We start from the raw sequence: 18,267 nt of genomic DNA, 5'->3' as shown, positions 1-18,267 counted from the left end.
TTAACAATTGTGCCACCAGGGCTCCTTATGTTTTTAAATTTACAAACGTCAATTCATTCTGTGTATATTTTTCTTAAATGTGCTTTCTAACTCAACATTATGTTTTAGAATTTTTTTTCAAATATTTGTACAAATTTACAGTATACCAATTGTGTATGAGAGTTACCAATTCGCTTGCCAACACTTCCATTCTAACTTGAAACACGGATAAAAAGCATCCAATTTTTTTCTGATTTGGATGCCTTTTCTTTTTCTTGCCTAATTGCCCTAGCTAGAACCTCCAGTACAATGCTGAATAAAAATGGTGAGAGCAGACACCCTTGTCTTGTTCCTGATCTTAGAGGGGAAAGCCTTTAGTCTTTCACCATTAAGTATGTTAGCTGTGGGTAGATGCCCTTTATCAGACTGAGAAAATTTCTTTTCATTCCTAGTTTGCTGAGTGTTTTTATCATGAAAGAATGTTGGATTTTGTCAAATAGTTCTTCTGTGTCTGTGGAGATGATCATGTGTCTTTTTTCCCCTTTATTCTACTTACGGGGTATATTATACTGATTAATCTTTGCATGTTGAAGTTGTATTTTTGTATGTTGACCTATCCTTGCATTGTTAGGATAAATTTCAATTGGTTGTGGTGTATAATCCTTTTTATATGTTGCTCGATTTGGTTTGCTAGTATTTTGCTAAAGATTTACATCTGTTTTCATAAGGGATATTGACTTGTAGTTCTTGTGATATCTTTGTCTGATTTTGGTAGTACGGTAGTACTGGTCTCACGGATTAAGGTATGAAGTGTTATTTTATTTTCTATTTTTTGAAAGAATTTGAAAAGAGTTGTTAATTCTTTAAATGTTTGGTAGCATTCACCAGCGAAGCTATCATATTCTGAACTTTTCTTTGTTGGAAGTTTTTTGATTACTAGTTCAATCTCTTTACTTGTTATAGGTCTATTCAGATTTTATATTTCTTCTGGATTCAGTTTTGGTAGTTTTGTAATTTGTCTATTTCATCTAGATTACATGATTTCTTGCCTACAATTGTCCATAGTAATTCCTTGTAATATTTTGTATTGTGTATGGTCAATAATAATGTCCCTGCTTTCATTCCTGATTTTAAAAATTTGAGTCTTCTTTTTTTTTTCTTGGTCAGTCTAGCTAAAGGTTTGTCAGTCTTTTTTTCTTTTTTAAATGTTTTCTTGCCTTAATGCAGCGCTTAGGACTTTCAGTCTTTCACATAAACTGTGATGTTAGCTGTAGGTTTTTGTAGATGCCCCATTTTTAGGTTAAGAATGTTTCCTTTTACCCTTTGAACTTGGAATTGAAGCTATTTCTGCAGATCACCTTTTAACCAAATAATAGATTGGCTTATAAAATAAACATTACCCATGAATAATGTGCTCCCTTAAATAATCAACTATATGAAACCAAATGGTCGACACTTAACTGAAAGCAAAGATGAGAAGGCAAGCAAGTGAAGGGAAGTTCAGGAAAAAAAAAAAAAACAAAAAACAGAAAAGCAAACCCGTTGCCATCGAGGCAGCTTTTAGCGACCCTACAGAACAGAGTAGAACTGCCTCATAGGGTTTTCAAGGAGCGGCTGGTGGATTCGAACTGCTGACCTTTTGGTTAGCAGCCAAGTTCTTAACCACTGATCAATGGAAACAGAACAAACAGAATGGAAATAAAATGAGATGCTGCTGACACATTGTAAAAATTGTAACCAATGGCATGGAACGTTTTGTATAAAAATTGTTAAAGGGGAAACTAATTTGCTGTGTAAACTCTCACCTAAAACACAATAAAATATTATTTAAAAAAAAAGAATATTTACTTTTATTTCTGGATTGTGAGGTTTTTAAAAACAGGTTTTGAATTTCGTCAAATGATTTTCCTGAATTTAATTTAAATCACACACATATATACATATGTATTTAAAATCAGTGTATTACATTGATTGTTTTTTAATATTAAATTTAACTTGCATTCGTGTGATGAACCCGATTTAGTCAAACATTATCCTTTTTATATGTTGCTGGATTTAAATTGCTAAATTTTTAAACAGCTTTTTTTATGGCTCCGAGTATTGTATATCTTGTTGAAGTTTTATTTGCACTTGAAAAGAATGTGTACTCTGTTGTTCTATAAACGTAAATTAGGCCCATTATTTGATAATGATTTTCTAGTGTTCTGTGTACCTACTGATTTTCTGCCTACCTCGCAATGCATCATTGTTGTTTTTGCTTAAAATAGTCAATATCTTTCAAAGAAATTTTAAAAATAAGAATTAAAAAAATTTTACTCATTTATCTCCAATTTCGGAACTCCTCATTCCTTTATATAGATCCAAATTTCTATCTGGTATCTTTTTTTCTTTTTCCCCTGATGAACTATCTTTAACATTTCTTTTAGTGCAAGTTTACCAGTCAATGTGAATTCTCTCAGCTTTTGTCTATATTATTTTGCCTTAATTTTTAAAACATATTTTCACTGGGTATAGACTTCTGGGTTGACAGTGTTTTTTCAATAATTTAAAGATGTCACTCCATCTGCTTTGCACAGTTTCTGCCTTATATAGTTTCCAACTAGAAATCTTCTCTTATTATCATCTTTCTCTGTAAGCAAAGTGTTCTTTTCCCCGTGGTTGCTTATAAGATTTTCTGTTTATTACTAGCATTCATCAATTTCATTGGTGTCATTTCTTTCGGTTTCTTTTGCTGGGGTGCAATAAGCATGGATTTGTGGGTGTATAGTTTTCCTTAAATTTGGATATATCAGCTATTATTTCTTTAAATATTTTTTCTGGGACCCGACCACACTGCCTGATACTGTCTCACAGGTCACTGACGCTCTGTTCATTTTTAAGATTTTTTTTCTTTCTGCTGCTTTTTGATTAGCCCTTTGCTACATCTTCAAGTTTTCTGAACTTCACTTCTGCAGTGTTTAATCTATTCCCATTCATTGCAGTTTTCATTTCACATATTGTAATTTTCATTGGGTCTTCTTTATGTCTTCTATTTCTCTCTACAACATGTTCACGTTTCCCCTTATCTCCTTGACTATATGGATTATTTATAATAGCTGTTTTAATAGCTTTTTTGCTGGTTCCATAATCTGTCATTTCTGGGTCTGTTTCTATTGATCGATTTTTCACTTTGTTCTGGGCTATATTTTCTTGTTGTGAGGATTCTACCTAATGTTTTGTATATTATAAGGACTTTTCATTCTGGCTGGTAGGAACGCAAATTATCCTCTCTGTGTGAGCCATAGAATTTTTCTGTTTCCTCCCTTCTAGTGGTTTCTTAACAAGTCTTGGATAGTTTCCTCTCATAAATGCATAGATCAGTACTCAGACAAAGACTTGAGAACACAAAATTCCAGTGCTGTCTCTCAGAGTAGCTCCTTCCTGTTTGATACTTTGTCCCGCAAATTTTAGATATGGTGGCCTCCCTGATTGCTGATCTTCGTCTCTTCAATTTGGGGAGACTGCTGGACTCTGTTTGGATTCCCCTTCCAGGCACTGCTGTTGGAAAATGCTTCCAGGCAGTAAGCTGGTGCAATGATAGTCTTCACCTTGTTTGTTTCCCTTCTCACAGACTTCACAGTCCTACTTTGTGTGCTATCCAATGTCTGAAAATCATTGTATCATATATGTTGTCCAGCTTTCTAGTTTTCTCTACTATTCCATCTTGACCAGAAGCAGAAATCTCTCAAAGGTATAATGTTTAAGACAAACAAAAATAAACTTTTGTGTATGTAGAGCTCAAAGCATTTAATTTTTACTTCTAGGGTTTGATGATACATTGCTATGTTTTTTGTTATTTATTTATTTACTTACTTACTTCTAAACAGCTTTAAAATAAAGGATAGAATTTATCCCTTAAATCTAACTTATGTCAAATGCCATTATTATAATTTTTAATAACTTAGGCAGATATATGTGGTATTAGAAGGCTTAGTAATTAGGCAAAAACAAGATACTTTAGAAATTGAGTAAAAGGAAAGAAAGCTATGTTTAACTTTAAGTAAAGGAGCCCTGGTGGCACAACGGTTAAGTTCTTACCTGCTAACCAAAAGGTCGGTGGTTCAAACCCACCAGCTGCTCCACGAGAAAAGACCTGGCGATCTGCTCCCGTAAAGATAACAGCCTTGGAAACTCTATGGGGCAGTATTACTCTATGCTATATAGGGTTGCTATGAGTCGGAATCTACTCAACAGCACACAACAACAACTTCAAGTATCAAAAAGAGAATTAATTGTTTCTTAATGCTCATTCTCATATAGCCAAACTATTAAAAAAAGAAAGAAAGAAATCACCAACTTTATTAGTGGTGGTCACCCAGTAACTTGAGGTTCCAGATTAAGTGTGAACTGCTTCTTCAGTTAGGAGGAATGTGGTGCACACACTGCGCAGTGAAGCAGGACAAAGGCTTGGAAGGAAGGTGTGGAGAAAGCTCTATTTTCATAAATTCAACAAACATTGTCAGTCACTATAATCTCAAGAAGAAAAAATTTTCATTTTTCATCTCAAATTTTAATTTTTCTGATTTTACTGTAACAGAATGTAAGCCTTTTATAACACTGGAGCTGACCCAAATGAAGAGATTACCATAAAAAGCAGGCTCTTCTAGCGTAGTCAATGTCACTGAACTGTGCATGTAGACAGTTTTGAAATGGTGTATCTTTGGCTATGTGTATTTTCACCAAAAAAAAAAAAAAAAGAGTTTGAGAAGTTAGAGGGTTGATATGTTGTGGGGTTGTTGACCAATGTCATAAAACAACATGTGTACTTCTGTTTCATGAGAAACTATTTGTTCTGTAAGCCTTCACCTGAAGTACAATTAAAAAAAATTAAATTAAAAAAAGAAAAAAAAGCAGGCTCTTCTGTGGAGTGGCTAATTGATATTGTCTCACAGGTCACTGATGGTCTATTCATTTTTAAGATTTTTTTTTTCTCTTTGTTTCATTTTGTGTTTCATTCTCAAATTGATTAAGCATATCTTTAGACATATAACCTATGTAGGTAAATTCTGCTTCAAAACAAAAGTTCACACTCAGAAATATATTACCCTTTTGAGAAAGGAATAAGAATATGACATTTAAATTTTTTTTTCTTTTGCCCAGGAAGAAAATGTTGTAACTTTTGGTGTGGGTCTGTCAGTACACTGCTTTCATTTATATACAAATGTGGGAGGGGGCTGCAAAATGCAGTGGTAGATAGCCTCCCCTTTAACTTTATGGGTAGCAGGAAACCTGTTGAGAATCAAGTAGGACTTTTCCACCATTAGTGGCGACAGAGATTTCACGTCCAAGAGTAATTCCAGCAAAAACCCACATTTCGTAAACTGTCTCCACTCCCTCCAGACACACTTTGAGGCCAAGTACCCATAGATATTTACTTTTAATTTGGTTTTCTTATTTCCAACTTTTGTTGAAGAACGGCCTTTCTAATTATAGTAGAGATTTTTAAGATGGCCCAATTCAGTTTGCATCATATCGCGTTGCATTCTAACAGTTTGTAAATTTATCTCTGCTTTTTCCACACTATCTTTCAATTTCAAACCCGTGGGGCAAATGCTTCAAGTTTACCTAATCCTCTCCTTACTGACCTTAAGAGGCTGTAAAATAGTTTAAAAGGAACCTCAAAAAGCTTGTCACGATTCACCAGGTCCTCAGGCTCTGGAATTTTTTGAGATAGCAAATGCATTTACTATTTAGCAAGCAGTCAAAGAACGACCTTCCCTTCTACTCTAAGCTAGGAATGATATATCAGATACTGAGAACTGGAGGTCATTAGAAATCATGGGCTATCATAAGAACTTTCTGTACTGAATTTTGTCCACCAAACCTAGTAGAGAGAAAATAGGGCTTGGGCACTTCTCACACCTGTGTTCAAATCCTGGTTCCCTCACTTGACAGCTGAGAGACACTGGGCAAGATGCTTAGCCTCCCTATGTTTCGTTTTGCTCATCTGAAATATGAAGAACAGAATAGTACCTTAATCCATTAAGGTTATGGGGAGGATTAAATGAGACCATGTCTGGTATCTAATAGCTCATATTTATTGAGTTCTTCCTGGCAAAAAAACACCTTGGTGGGGACAGAATTAGTTGCCCCTCTCTCATCTGAAAACAGCCCATTAAGGGAACAGCATAAGAGCTCGGATAAGTGACTCAGAATGGTGGAGGGGGATGATGAGAGATGAGGAAGAGTGTTTTACTCAGCCTTCATGCATTAAACTATATTGCCCTTTCCCCATTGTGTAAAAGAGACTACAGCATGCTTGCCCAAGTTTTTTCAGAGAGCCAGAGTCCATTTTTAAATTACCTTAAGAACGGCCTTGCTGCAAAATCAAGCATCTCTGAAGAGGCCAGTCCAGTGGAATCAAAGCAGCAGTGGGCACCGGAGCCTTGGCGGCCAGACCAGTGTATTGGGGGTGTGTCTGTGACCCAGGAGAAGCAAGCTTCACACAAGTACAATTAGTGTGTCTTCTTAACTTTCCTTCTAAAGTTATTCAAGGGGACTGTGGTTTTGCCTTGAGCAAAACCCCCTTAACAGCCGGGAATCTAAAAGCAAACAACATTATTTTATTAGGTTACCCCAGTAGATGAAAGCAGAGTGTTCCATTTGGGTCCTTTTTGGAGTCAATTAATGCATTTCCTAAAAAACAAACCCTTCTGAGAGTTCCCGTTGTCCTCAGCAGCTTCTAAAGGGAAGCTTGTCACTGTGCTCTGAGGGGCACGTCAACATCAGGAGGCAAGATGAGCAGAGAGAATGAGCTGTAAATAATCCGTTCATTGATAAGGAAAACTATTTTAATGATACTTCTCAAACCTAACGTAACACTAATCTCAGAGGGTATGATTTTTTAAAAACTTTAATAATGACCAGGAAATGTAAATATCTTTAGTTTATATGATAGTTTCTCGTTCAAAGTTACCAATGAATTTTTAATAGCTGTATTTGCTTTAATAAAAGATGTATTTATAACTTCTAAAATAAGTGATCAATAAATAAGACTGTGACTCTCCAGAACTGCAACTATGGTCTTAACTCTAGCAACATAAAAAGTCATATAAAGTAGGAAAATAATGGGGATTACTTACTGGAAAAAAAAAATTTCTCAGAATTCATATATCCATTCATTCATCCATTTTCCATTCACCCATCCATCCTTCAAAAAAATAACCCTGGGCCTATTAAGTTCCAGGCACTGAGGCACTAGAATCAAAGACACAGTCCCTACCTTCAAGGAGCCTGGTCTAGATTTTTAACCGAAGGCTGCCCCTAACAGAACTGACAAGGGTTTTAGAGACCTCAGACTTTAAAATGAAGCAGTGAACTCCCTGTGGTCTTTGTAACACTGAAGGTAGAACTCTCTACAGAGGATTGTGTTATTCCCAAAAGCTAAAATGAGAGGCACACCTCCTTTGTGGGAAGAACCATTTGTGGAGAGAACATTTCACTGTCCTGACAAGGGAATGTGTCTTTCAAAAATCTTTGGAAAAATCCACATCCTGAAAGCATTTGATTACCCTGAATTTAAAATGGGATTTTGTTCAGTGGCAAGAATACAAATACAAGTATAGCTTCTGTGGTAAAAGGCTCAAGATAACTTTTAGGGGGAGTTTATCTAGAAGGGTGGTAAACGGGGCCATAAGACAGGATTCATGAAATTCCATCATTGAAGATCTTCCTCCTTCTACCTGAAGAATTCCAATGTGACTTGCTGGTTACCTAGCTGGAGTAGGCTTCAAACAGTTTCAAGCACAATTTGTTCCCATTTTTATTCCCCGCTCAGAGCTATGTGCTGTTAAATATTTCCAGAAGACTGTCAAAATGTAAGCATCCTGAGGTTTACATAGGCCACACCATTAAATAACATATAAGCACAAAATTTTAAACATTGTTTTCCAGCAATGGTAAATATTTTAGTTAAGTAAAAACTGAAGCTTGAAATGCAATAAGCATTTAAATGACTCCTTTCTGTGCCAGGATTCTTATTTTCCCCTGTGCAACCCTGGCTGCTGGGATTAAGGCGACCCCAGGGAGCTCCACAAATGGTTGTGGGTTATGAGGTGTAGCATGAGCTTGGCGACAGCGTGCCACCCAGCCTCAAGAAACTCAGCCATGACTGGAACCCAAGAATCAGTGTGTTCACTTTGTGGTCAGCTTCACATATTTTCCCCTCCCTGAAAAAAAGCTGCTACTAAAGTCAGGTCTTCCCCCCTCCCCGCCCCTCAGGCATCCCGAGGTGGACCAAGGGCAAAGCTGAGACACCCGGGCTGGCAGAGCAGGGGGAGGCTGGTCCTCTTGGGTGGGCAGGCAAGCTGGTGGGGATTACCCATCTTGCTGTTCCTCAGCGTTAAGGAGGGAAATGGCTGACTGCAGGAATAGCAGCCACATCACTGACGACATATTGTGCTGTCACTTCAGGACAAAGAAAAACCCAGAACAAATTTTACGTGGTTTTCACCATGCAGTGATTGCAGTCCTATTCGAGGGATGTCACAGTCCTGCCACCCACTGAGCAGAACTCAGATGGAAATTAGACCTCTTTCAAAGTGTCTCAAGTCACTGCCTATCCCTGAACAGAGTAAGCCAAGGATTTTAAAGAAATACAGACATGTGACCCTTACTTCATTGGCTTCCTGGAGTCTCTGCTTTCTTAAGTACTTAAGAGAATCGCCCCCAGCTATGTGTAAGTCCAAGTGAAGCCAAGACACTCTTCCATCAAATACAACAGCTCTTAGAGAAGCAGCCAGGGCAATGCACCACTTATGAGATTTGGGTCAATGTTTTTTACTATGGAAAGTTGATCTTCTATAAAGTTTCAAGCACGTGAAGAAAAGGAATGCAGAGATATACAACTCAGAGACTTTTCTCCACATTCAAAGACCAAAGCTGGACTGCTCTGTTATTATAAGAACATCTACATTTCTAAGACATATTTAGAGCATTACGACCAGGGACGAATGACCCAGTAAGCAAGGTAAGCATGGGCTTACTACAGATTAGTAAGTAAGCACAAGTAAGCCTGTGCTTACCTGGCTTACTGGGTCATCCACCTGTCAGGGGCTGTAAATTTAAAAAGAGGCTTTGATTCTGTAGGAAGGTGCTGTGGGGTTGGGAGATAGACACCAGCCTAGAAGTAGAATCTTTAATGTGGTGAAAAAATGAAATTGTTCACTACAGATGATCAGGTAAGCAAGGGAAGCACCATGTTTACCTTCCTTTTGGATAACCTGCCCCTGTGACTCTGGTCTTTGAGAGGAAAATAGAGGTATTTGTAGTTAGAGGCTTCTGTCACTTAACACACTGAATGGAAATGGTCTTCCTCTTTGGTTCTGCCAAACAGACATGAAAGAAACCATGCATATATTCGTCCTATTCTGCTGAAGATAACAAAGGTTTTGTTCAGGTTAAAAAAAAAAAAATCAGATTTGTGGATGGCGTTGACTCTTTCCTATTCCAAACTGTTAACTTTCAATGTTATAGAACAACACAGACTATCTTCTCAATAGCTGTCTCCTTTGGAGGGAATTTTGGTGACACAGAATGTTCATTCATGTTGTTTTTGTTGGGTGCCATCGAGTCCGTTCCAACTCATAGCAACTCCATGTACAACAGAATGAAATACTACCCAGTCCTGTGCCATCCTCACAATTGTTGCTATGTTTGAGCCCATTGTTGTAGTCACTGTGTAATGGATGTTTGCAGCTATTTCTTCTCATTGTGAGTTGTGCCACATCAGCAAATGAAGGTCCTGGAACCTTTACTCCATCCATGTCATTAAGGTTGACTCTACTTTGAGGAGGCAGCTTTTCCTCAGTCATACTTTGAATGCCTTCCAACCTGAGGAGCTCATCTTCTGGCACTATATCAGACAGTGTTCTGCTGCTATTCATAAGCTTTTCACTGGCCAATTTTTTCAGAAAAAGACCGCCAGGTCCTTCTTCCTAGTCTGTCTTAGTGTGGAAGCTCTGCTGAAACCTGTCCACCAAAGGTGACCTTGCTGGTACTTGAAATACCAGTGGCATAGCTTCCAGCATCACAGCAACACGCAAGCCACAACAGTACAACGAACTGAGAGACGCAGTGTTCATTCCTACTGACGACCAATAGATTGATGAGTAGCCTCTTCAGGAGTATAACTGTAGTCTAAGAAGAAGAGTCCTAAATGCTGTTCAAGACTAGCTTATTTCTCCAAATAATTATACCTGTTGCTGTCTAGTTGATTCCAACTCATAGTGACCCTATAGGACAGGGCAGAACTGCCCCGAAGGGTTTCCAAGAGCGGCTGGTGGATTTGAACTGCTGACCTTTCAGTTAGCAGCGGAGCTCTTAACTTACAGTGCTGACCAAATATTAGCTTATGTCAGATTACTATGGTATATGGTTTTGGTGTGAGCAAGAGTCAGAGAAGGTGAGAAAATATTTACACTGCTACTTCATACCCGTTTTCATGCCCAACTTCCAATGACTTTTTATATTACTTTAGGTAAATGTAGTTTCTCTTACTCTGAACCATGGTATATTGAAAATGAAGGTACACACTACCTTGAAACATCATGAGCATATATCCATGCAAGTGTGAATAACATCCACTCAAGACAAAACATGTAGTTCAATAATGACAATTACTGTAGTCATTCACCACATGACATGCACAATAGCTAACAATTTAATGGTTTTAAAAACAGTTTATTTCCACCTTCACAAACACATGGGCCTCTGAACATTATGCAAGGCCCCAGAAATTAAATAAAAACTTACATTAGAATATATGTCTTGTATGATGCAAGATAAAGTGGATTTTAATGGCAATGGGTACCGATTATGGGGAGAGGGATTAGGGCAAGTACCTGCAACAGGGAACAGACATTTCTTCTACAGTGCCTACTGAAACAGGCAGTAATCAACATATGTGCATCATATGGACAGTTACCTAAATTTAGCACATCCAGGAGAAGTGCTGCATTCAATACTTTCTAAGTCTATATAATAAAATGCCGAAAGTACTTCCCTAAAGCACAAAGGCTTTTCCCTAGTAGTCTTGGCACCAGTAACAGAATATGATTACTAAACATCTTCAATGTGGTTTTCATTACAAAAAAACATGTTTCACATAAAAGCTTCATAATATAATCCAGAGACAGAATTTGTGCATGTTTAAGATTTGAAGCCAGGCTGGCTATTTCTGATAGTTTTTTCATTTCTTCCAGTGTTTTTTACTTTTATAAATATGCACTCAGCTTACTACCAGTTTAAACACACAAGAAGCACTTTGCTCTGAGCACCATGATTGCTTTTCAGTAGCCTCTCTGGGATTCCAATCTCAGTCCAAGGAGTACAGCCCTAATTTCTATTCCAATTTGCTCCTTTCCCCAAATCAGGCAGTGTTGACCAAATTCTAATACATGTCAGATATAAGGCTGAGGCCCAAAGGATAATTATTAATAATTTCATAATGATCTGGTTAAGAAAACACAGAAAATGCATGATTTCACTTTATAAAAAGCCTCAACTAGAATTTAAACCAGAGATGGAAGTGAAAGGGATGAGATGTTGCTAAATCAGAGGTGAGGTGTTCTTTACTGTTATAACAACAATGCTACGGCAACATCCTGCCGCTGGTCCTTCTACGGGCCTCCACTGATAGCTGTTGAGGTAGATGCTGATGGCTTGAAGAGTGGTAAGTAAAGTCCAAATTTGTTTTCAATCCCTGCAAAAGTTGCCACCGCCAATTTGTAGCCCCCAACATGATCAGGATTGGGAGCAGGCAGTGTGATCCTGGATTTAGGAACTGGCTCCGATCCCATGGGTTTTCTAAAGGAAGAGAAAATAGAGTGAGAATCTCAGTTTTATTTTTGTTTTCTTGTATTATTTTTTTTTAACTTGGTAAAAACAACTTTCCAAAACTGTTAAACAAAACAAAGGCATTGTTCAATTCTAGTGACTTGTACATTTTTCTTTGAAATAATCTTATTAACACGATTGCAATGTTTTCATAAATCTTTTCTGTTTTAACATAGGCTGATGCACCTTTCTCAATCACAACGGAGCAGCAGAAATTCAGATTTAGCATGATACTTACACTCCTCCAAAATCAATGTAGAACCATCGCTGTAACAATTCATAAGTCAGCAAAGTTACACCAAACTGGGGTGAGGATCGAAATACTCGAGCTTTGGAAAAAAAGGGGAAATAACAAATATAATTAGATTTCTAAAAAATTTATCTGATACCAAATGGTTAGTTAAAAACAAATTATTTCCATACCACCAGCTCCTTTCCACAAAGCTTTTGGGCCTTCTTCCCTCAATATCTTTCTAAAGCAGTCTATAACTCCGCTGTAAGTGGTTTGGCCAGCCCGGGCAGCCACCTGTAATCTTGTCTTGATAACATCAGCAGGGGTCACTAAAGATGCCGCAGGCATACCTACAGGAAAGACACAGTACCGTCTCAGTCTGGTCACATTCTCACTATATAAAAATAACTGTGCTTTCAACTGCTGGTCGTGGAAAGAAAGTTAAGAATCAAATGAAATAAAATGGCTATTTCACTGTTCTGTATGGGACACACAGTCACGAATATCTTGCCTGCAGTGACAAGCACTCCTGCACGCTTACACACACTCACCACCAATCCTTTCCCCAATCACTTAACCTTCATTTGTTATGCTTATATCTTTAAAGAGTTTTAAGAACTTATTTTATCAATGCCATCACTGCAGAAGGGGCCCTGGTGGCACACTGGAAGGTTAGCAGTTTGAACCTACACAGCAGCACCAAGGGAGAAAGGCCTGGCAATCTGTTCCCGTAAAGATTACAGCCTAGAAAACCCCGTGAGGCAGTAAAACTCTGTCACATGGGGTTGCTATGAGCAGGAATTGACTTGATGGCACCTAACAACAACATGACTGCAAGTAGTTGAGAATAAATGGAGTTTTTTTTTTTCCGTGCTGAAATCAGAAACTCACAAAGTTCAATATTTTAGAGGTGATGCTTGTTATGCATTTCCTCTTCATGCCTTTCTGTGGCTGCTGGCAGTCACAGGGAGAGCCTTCTCTCACACACTCAGCTACCACCTCCCCACAAATAAAAAAACAACAAAAACCCCATACCTCTCCAGCTCCGCCAGAAAAAGACTTAACTGATAGCTGAACAAACAGTGTGTGTGACTGTGTGTAGCAGGGGTAACGAGAGGGGAGATGCAGACTCCCACAGATAAAACACTTTAGCAGTCTTTTTTCCTAAGACTGACATCTCCAGAAAAAATATTTGACAGAAAACTTAAAGTTTATACTGGCTAATAATCAATGAAAAAGAAACAAGAAGAAGAAGAAAATCCTCCCAAAATTACCAATGGGAAATTTTTCTACAGTCATTTAATCCAAAATGGGGCAGCCCATGTTTAGATTTTTTAAAAGCGAGACTGTACTCAGAAGACACTGTCTCTTATGGTTTTATTACTTTTCCATTATGAATCTATTCCAAACCAAATTGGTCAAATGCAGATGCATAAATCTCCTTTGCTTTTTTTAAGGCTTAATAATTCTGTAAGAATTTCTGTCCAAACCAACATGGTCTGGCTAGCAACTACATCTCATCCTTCTAACAGACAGCTTTCAAGCTATAGGCAGTGTGTGTGTGTGTGTGTGTGTGTGTGTGTGTGTGTGTGTGTGTGTGAGCAAATTTGCATACTACATGCTTGCATTTATATTACTAAAGTAGTATCTCTTCCTTTTCCATTTTTACCTAGCTCCTCAAACTAATCTTAAGTAACAGCTTTTATAAAATGTATCACAATTTTACATGTGAAAAGCTCGCTTTATTTCCAACACTTCCCTGAGTAAGTCATACTGAATTTCCTATTAGCTTGGAGGAATTATTTTAACTTGGAGCCAGGAATTTATCCTCCAACATAATGGAAGGAAACAGGAAAAATGCTTAGAAACCCACTGTGTTCACACTACCAATATTGTTTTACTTCCTAGTTTAGAAAGAGTTTATTAGCAAGCCAGTCTGTTTTACACAGGCAATAAAATCTTCCTTACAACAGTGGGCAGGCATGTCAGACTGGGACTGAGAAAGAAATACAAGGAATGAAATGCGTAAAAGAGTTTCCTTTAGTAAGGGTGGTTTTCATAAACATTTCCTTATTATGAAAAAAGAGAGAAGACAAAATATAGGGCGGGTGATGAGGAGAGGGGAAAGATACTAATTAGATTAGAGGACTAAAAATGCCAGAAGGAAATGTGTAAAAGACAGTTTGTAAGCTGTCTGGCAAAACCAATCAGTCTTCTGGGCGATGCTGGCAATATGGTGACCTGAACATGTCTCTCATCATCTCCATTCCCAGCTCTCATCTCTCCTAAGTTGACATTTGCTAAAGCCTGGGAGGAACTGGGTATCTCAGAGGAAGAAGGAGATTTCAGTGTGGAGATTGCTAAATTAACCTGGAGAACAGCATCAGGCTGCTCCAGAGCAAGGATGGTAAGGAAGCAGATACTGGAAAGAGCTTGTTCACCAGAAATGTGCTGATTTTCTGGGGCAGAAATGGCAGAGATTCCCAGCGAGTTTGCCTGGTCACTTTCGTCTTCTAAAGCTGATCAAGTGGTCTGAGTTTTCTCTATTTCTAAAAGCAGGAGGAAGTCCCTGGGTGATGCAAACTGTAAACACACTCGGATGCTAACTGAAAGGTTAGAGGTTCAAGTCTACCCAGAGGAGCCTCAGAAGAAAGGTCTGGCAACACGCTTTTGAAAAATTAGCCATTGAAAACCCAATGGATTAACCTGTACTGAAGCCACTCCCAGAGGTCACCTTTCAGCCAAATAATGGATTGGCCTATAAAATAAACAATAACATCCCAGAGGAATGTGTTCCTTCAAACAATCAACCCTACTAGACCAAACTGTCAACATTTACCCAAAAGCAAACATGAGAAGGCAAGGAGGGGCAGAGAAACTGGATGGATGGAAAGGGGGCAGGCAGGGTGGAAGTGGTGAGAGTGCTGACACATTTTGGGCACTGTAACCAACGTCATGGAACGATCTGTGTAAATTGTTGAGTGGGAATCTAATTTGCTGTGTAAACTTTCACCTAAAACACAATAAAATATTCAAAAAAAAAAAAAGGAAAAGAAAACCCTGTGGAGCATAGTTCTCTCTGACACACATGGGGTTGCCATGAGTCAGGGTTGACTCCATGGCAACTGGAAAATTAAATGTGCTGGAGACATAGAAGACATTGTGAACAAAACGTGATACTTTCTCATTCCCAATAAGAAACTTTATCAAGCTTCTCTTAGAAGCTGACAGATCAAGTAGATAATATAGATAAGGATCAAAGGGAATTTGAAAAACTCTTAACCTTGATCCAAAAATTATATAAATATATTAATCTTTGCATCCAATAAGTAGAGGAGCACATTCTTTACGAATACTAATGGAATAGTAATGAAAATTGAGGATGAGTCATACCTGGAAGGTGTATTTTGTGAGTCTTGTTTCCTTTTTGTTGTTGTTGAGTGTCTGGTGGTTCCAGGTGTTCCTTGTCTTGCTAAGTTAAGCCTGTCTTACTAAATTAACCTAAACAAGTTGCCAGAGAGTGGATTCCAACTCATGACCACCCCATGTGTGTCAGAGTAGAACTGTGCTCCACAGTTTTTAGTTTTCAATATTTTATTGTATTTTTGGTGAAAGTGTACACAGAAAAACAGGTTCCCATTCAACAACTTCTGCACATACTGTTCAGTGACATCAGTTACATTCTTCACACAGTGTCAACATTCTAATTATTTTCATTCTAGTTGTTCTGTCCCTCAACCTTTTCATCTATGTTTTAGAGTAACTGTTGACCATTTGGTCTCCAACAGATGATGTTTTAAAGGCACGCAGTACTCACAGGTGATATTCTTTACTTTATGAGCTATATATGGTTTAAGAGATCAATTTAAATAAAGTGCATAAAAATAGTCTTGAGACACTTTTGCCAAATAATAAATAGGGTCGTGGCTAACTATTATTCATTATAGCATTTTTGAAATAACGCTTTTCTCCCTTCTCTTAATGACAACAAAGATCACTGCTGTCCTGGGATATATTTCCTAGAATTCTCCACATATTCTATCAGTGTCCTCTCCCTAGGAATTGCCTTGGCTCTCACTGATATCCACAACAAGAAAGTGGGGGCCTGATTCATCTTCTATCTAACAGCCATCTATCCAACAGCCAATGCAGGTTTGGTGCCTTCTTTTGCTCACTGCCCTTTCTTGACGGTGTCACACTGGGCACACTTCTGAACAGAAGTCTTCTTGCTTTTTCAACAGGCCACCTTGACTTCAGTTCTCTGGTTGAGCATGCCAGGAAGGTTCTATACTCAGCAGCTAGTTGAACTCCTTCCTCAAATTACCGTCAGTTAACTGCTTCTCACTAGATACGGACTTTTGTTTATTATAAGACATCCTTGCGTTATGCCTAACTTTAATGAAAATGGTAGTTATGACACTTGCTGCTGGCTTCTGATATTGTTATTAAATTAAGAAAGTAGCTTAGTTCTCATTATATAGTCTATCCATGTATATTGGGGAACATACAAGGCCATCAACTTTCGTGGCTGATCTACTCCTTGAAGATAAAAACAGTATAACACGCTGTGACTTACATTTTCCTACTCAACAGGAAAGGAGAAAACTCGGGAGAAGACAAACAATAAAATGAAAGTAAATGATCTCTAGTTAAGTGCAGTAGCCAGCTTCCAAGTCAGCCCTCAATAATCTTTGGAAACCTCTTGATATTCCTGTCCCTGTGTAGACCTCTTTCACATTAAATAGGGCTTATCTATATAACCAATAGGATAGTGGGGAAATGAAGGAGTGTGACTTCTGAGGCTAGGTCATAAAAGACATGTGGCTTCTGTCTTGCTTTCTCCCTCTTTGATCTTGCTCTGGGGGAAGCCAACTGCCTTGTCATGAGGACACTCAGCAAGGCCCGTGGAGAGGCCCACATGGCAAGGAACTGAGGCCTCCACCAACATCCACTGGATTGAGCCACCTTGAAAGCAGATCCTCCAATCCCTGGCAAGCCGTGTAGAGCTCTGGCTGACATCTTTGTATCCTCAGGAGAGACCCGGAGCCAGAATTACTCAGTTAAGTTACTCCTGACCCACAAATATTGCATGACCCACAGACAGTGTGAGATAACAATGTTTTTAAGTTGGTAAGTTTTGAAGTAATCTGTTATGCAGTAATGGATAACTAACATAGAAGGTACATGGAAAACAACTCTGAAAGGCAGTGTTGTTGTTGTTGTTGTTAGGTGCTGTCGAGTCAGTTCCAACTCACAGTGACCCTATGTATAACAGAATGAAACACTGCCCACTCCTGCACCATTCTCACAATTATTGCTACGTTTGAGCTCATTGTTGCAGATGCTGTGTAATGGATGTTTGCAGCTGTTTTTTCTCATTTTCAGTTGTGCCACATCAGCAAATGAAGGTCCCAAAAGCTTTACTCCTTCCGTATCATTAAAGTAGACTCTACTTTGAGGAGGCAGCTCTTCCCCAGTCATATTTTGAGTGCCTTACAATCTGAGGGGCTCATCTTCCAGTACTCTATCCGATAATGTTGTGCAGTCAATCACAAGGTTTTCATGGCCGATTTTTTTTTCCACAAGTAGATCACCAGGTCCTTCTTCCTAGTATGTCTTAGTCTGGAAGCTCCCTTGAAATCTGTCTACCATGGGTGACCCTGCTAGTATTTTAAATACTTGTGGCATAGCTTCCAGCATCACAGCAACATGCCAGCCACCACAGTCAGACAAACTGACAGACAAGTGGTGGTGAAAGAAAATAAGATAGCTGTAGGGTTAAATAACAGCAGCATGGAGATGTAAACTAGTTTAAACTTTCAAGAATAATGTGGCAGGGGAACATCTAGCTCAACTGGCATAACATAGTTCCTAAAGAAAATGTTCTACATTTGACTTGGTGAGTAGCCTCTGGGGTCTTAAAAGCTTAGGAGCGGTCATCTAAGATACTCTACTGTTCTCACCCCGTCTGGAGCAACGAGAAAGAAGAAAACCAAAGACACAAGGCAAAGATTAGTCCAAATGACTGATGGACCACAAGTACTACAGCCTCCACCACAATGAGTTCAGCACAACTAGATGGTACTGGCTACCACCACTGACTTCTCTGATAAGGATCACAACAGGGGGTCCTGGACAGAGCTGGAGAAAAAGGTAGAGCAAAATTCTAACTCACCAAAAAA

General features: G+C 38.5%; 1 protein-coding gene across 2 annotated transcripts in view; it reads right to left on the bottom strand.

The window, feature by feature from the left end:
- Window positions 1-10,686: 10,686 nt before the first annotated feature.
- The window catches only part of SLC25A13 (solute carrier family 25 member 13), a 222,051-nt gene continuing 214,470 nt past the window's right edge, over window positions 10,687-18,267 (bottom strand). For both annotated transcript variants that reach the window (XM_012558304.2, XM_004386134.2), the window contains 3 exons: window positions 12,277-12,435; window positions 12,092-12,182; window positions 10,687-11,823 (listed from right to left, as the gene is read on the bottom strand). In XM_012558304.2, coding sequence (XP_012413758.1) covers window positions 11,637-11,823; window positions 12,092-12,182; window positions 12,277-12,435 — 437 coding nt within the window. In that variant the 3' untranslated portion in view covers window positions 10,687-11,636. The remainder of the gene's footprint in view (window positions 11,824-12,091; window positions 12,183-12,276; window positions 12,436-18,267) is intronic.

Source organism: Trichechus manatus, unplaced genomic scaffold (genome assembly GCF_000243295.1).
Source record: "Trichechus manatus latirostris isolate Lorelei unplaced genomic scaffold, TriManLat1.0 scaffold00156, whole genome shotgun sequence".
Classification (NCBI taxonomy): domain Eukaryota; kingdom Metazoa; phylum Chordata; class Mammalia; order Sirenia; family Trichechidae; genus Trichechus; species Trichechus manatus.
This window is presented reverse-complemented; position numbering and strand designations above follow the sequence as displayed.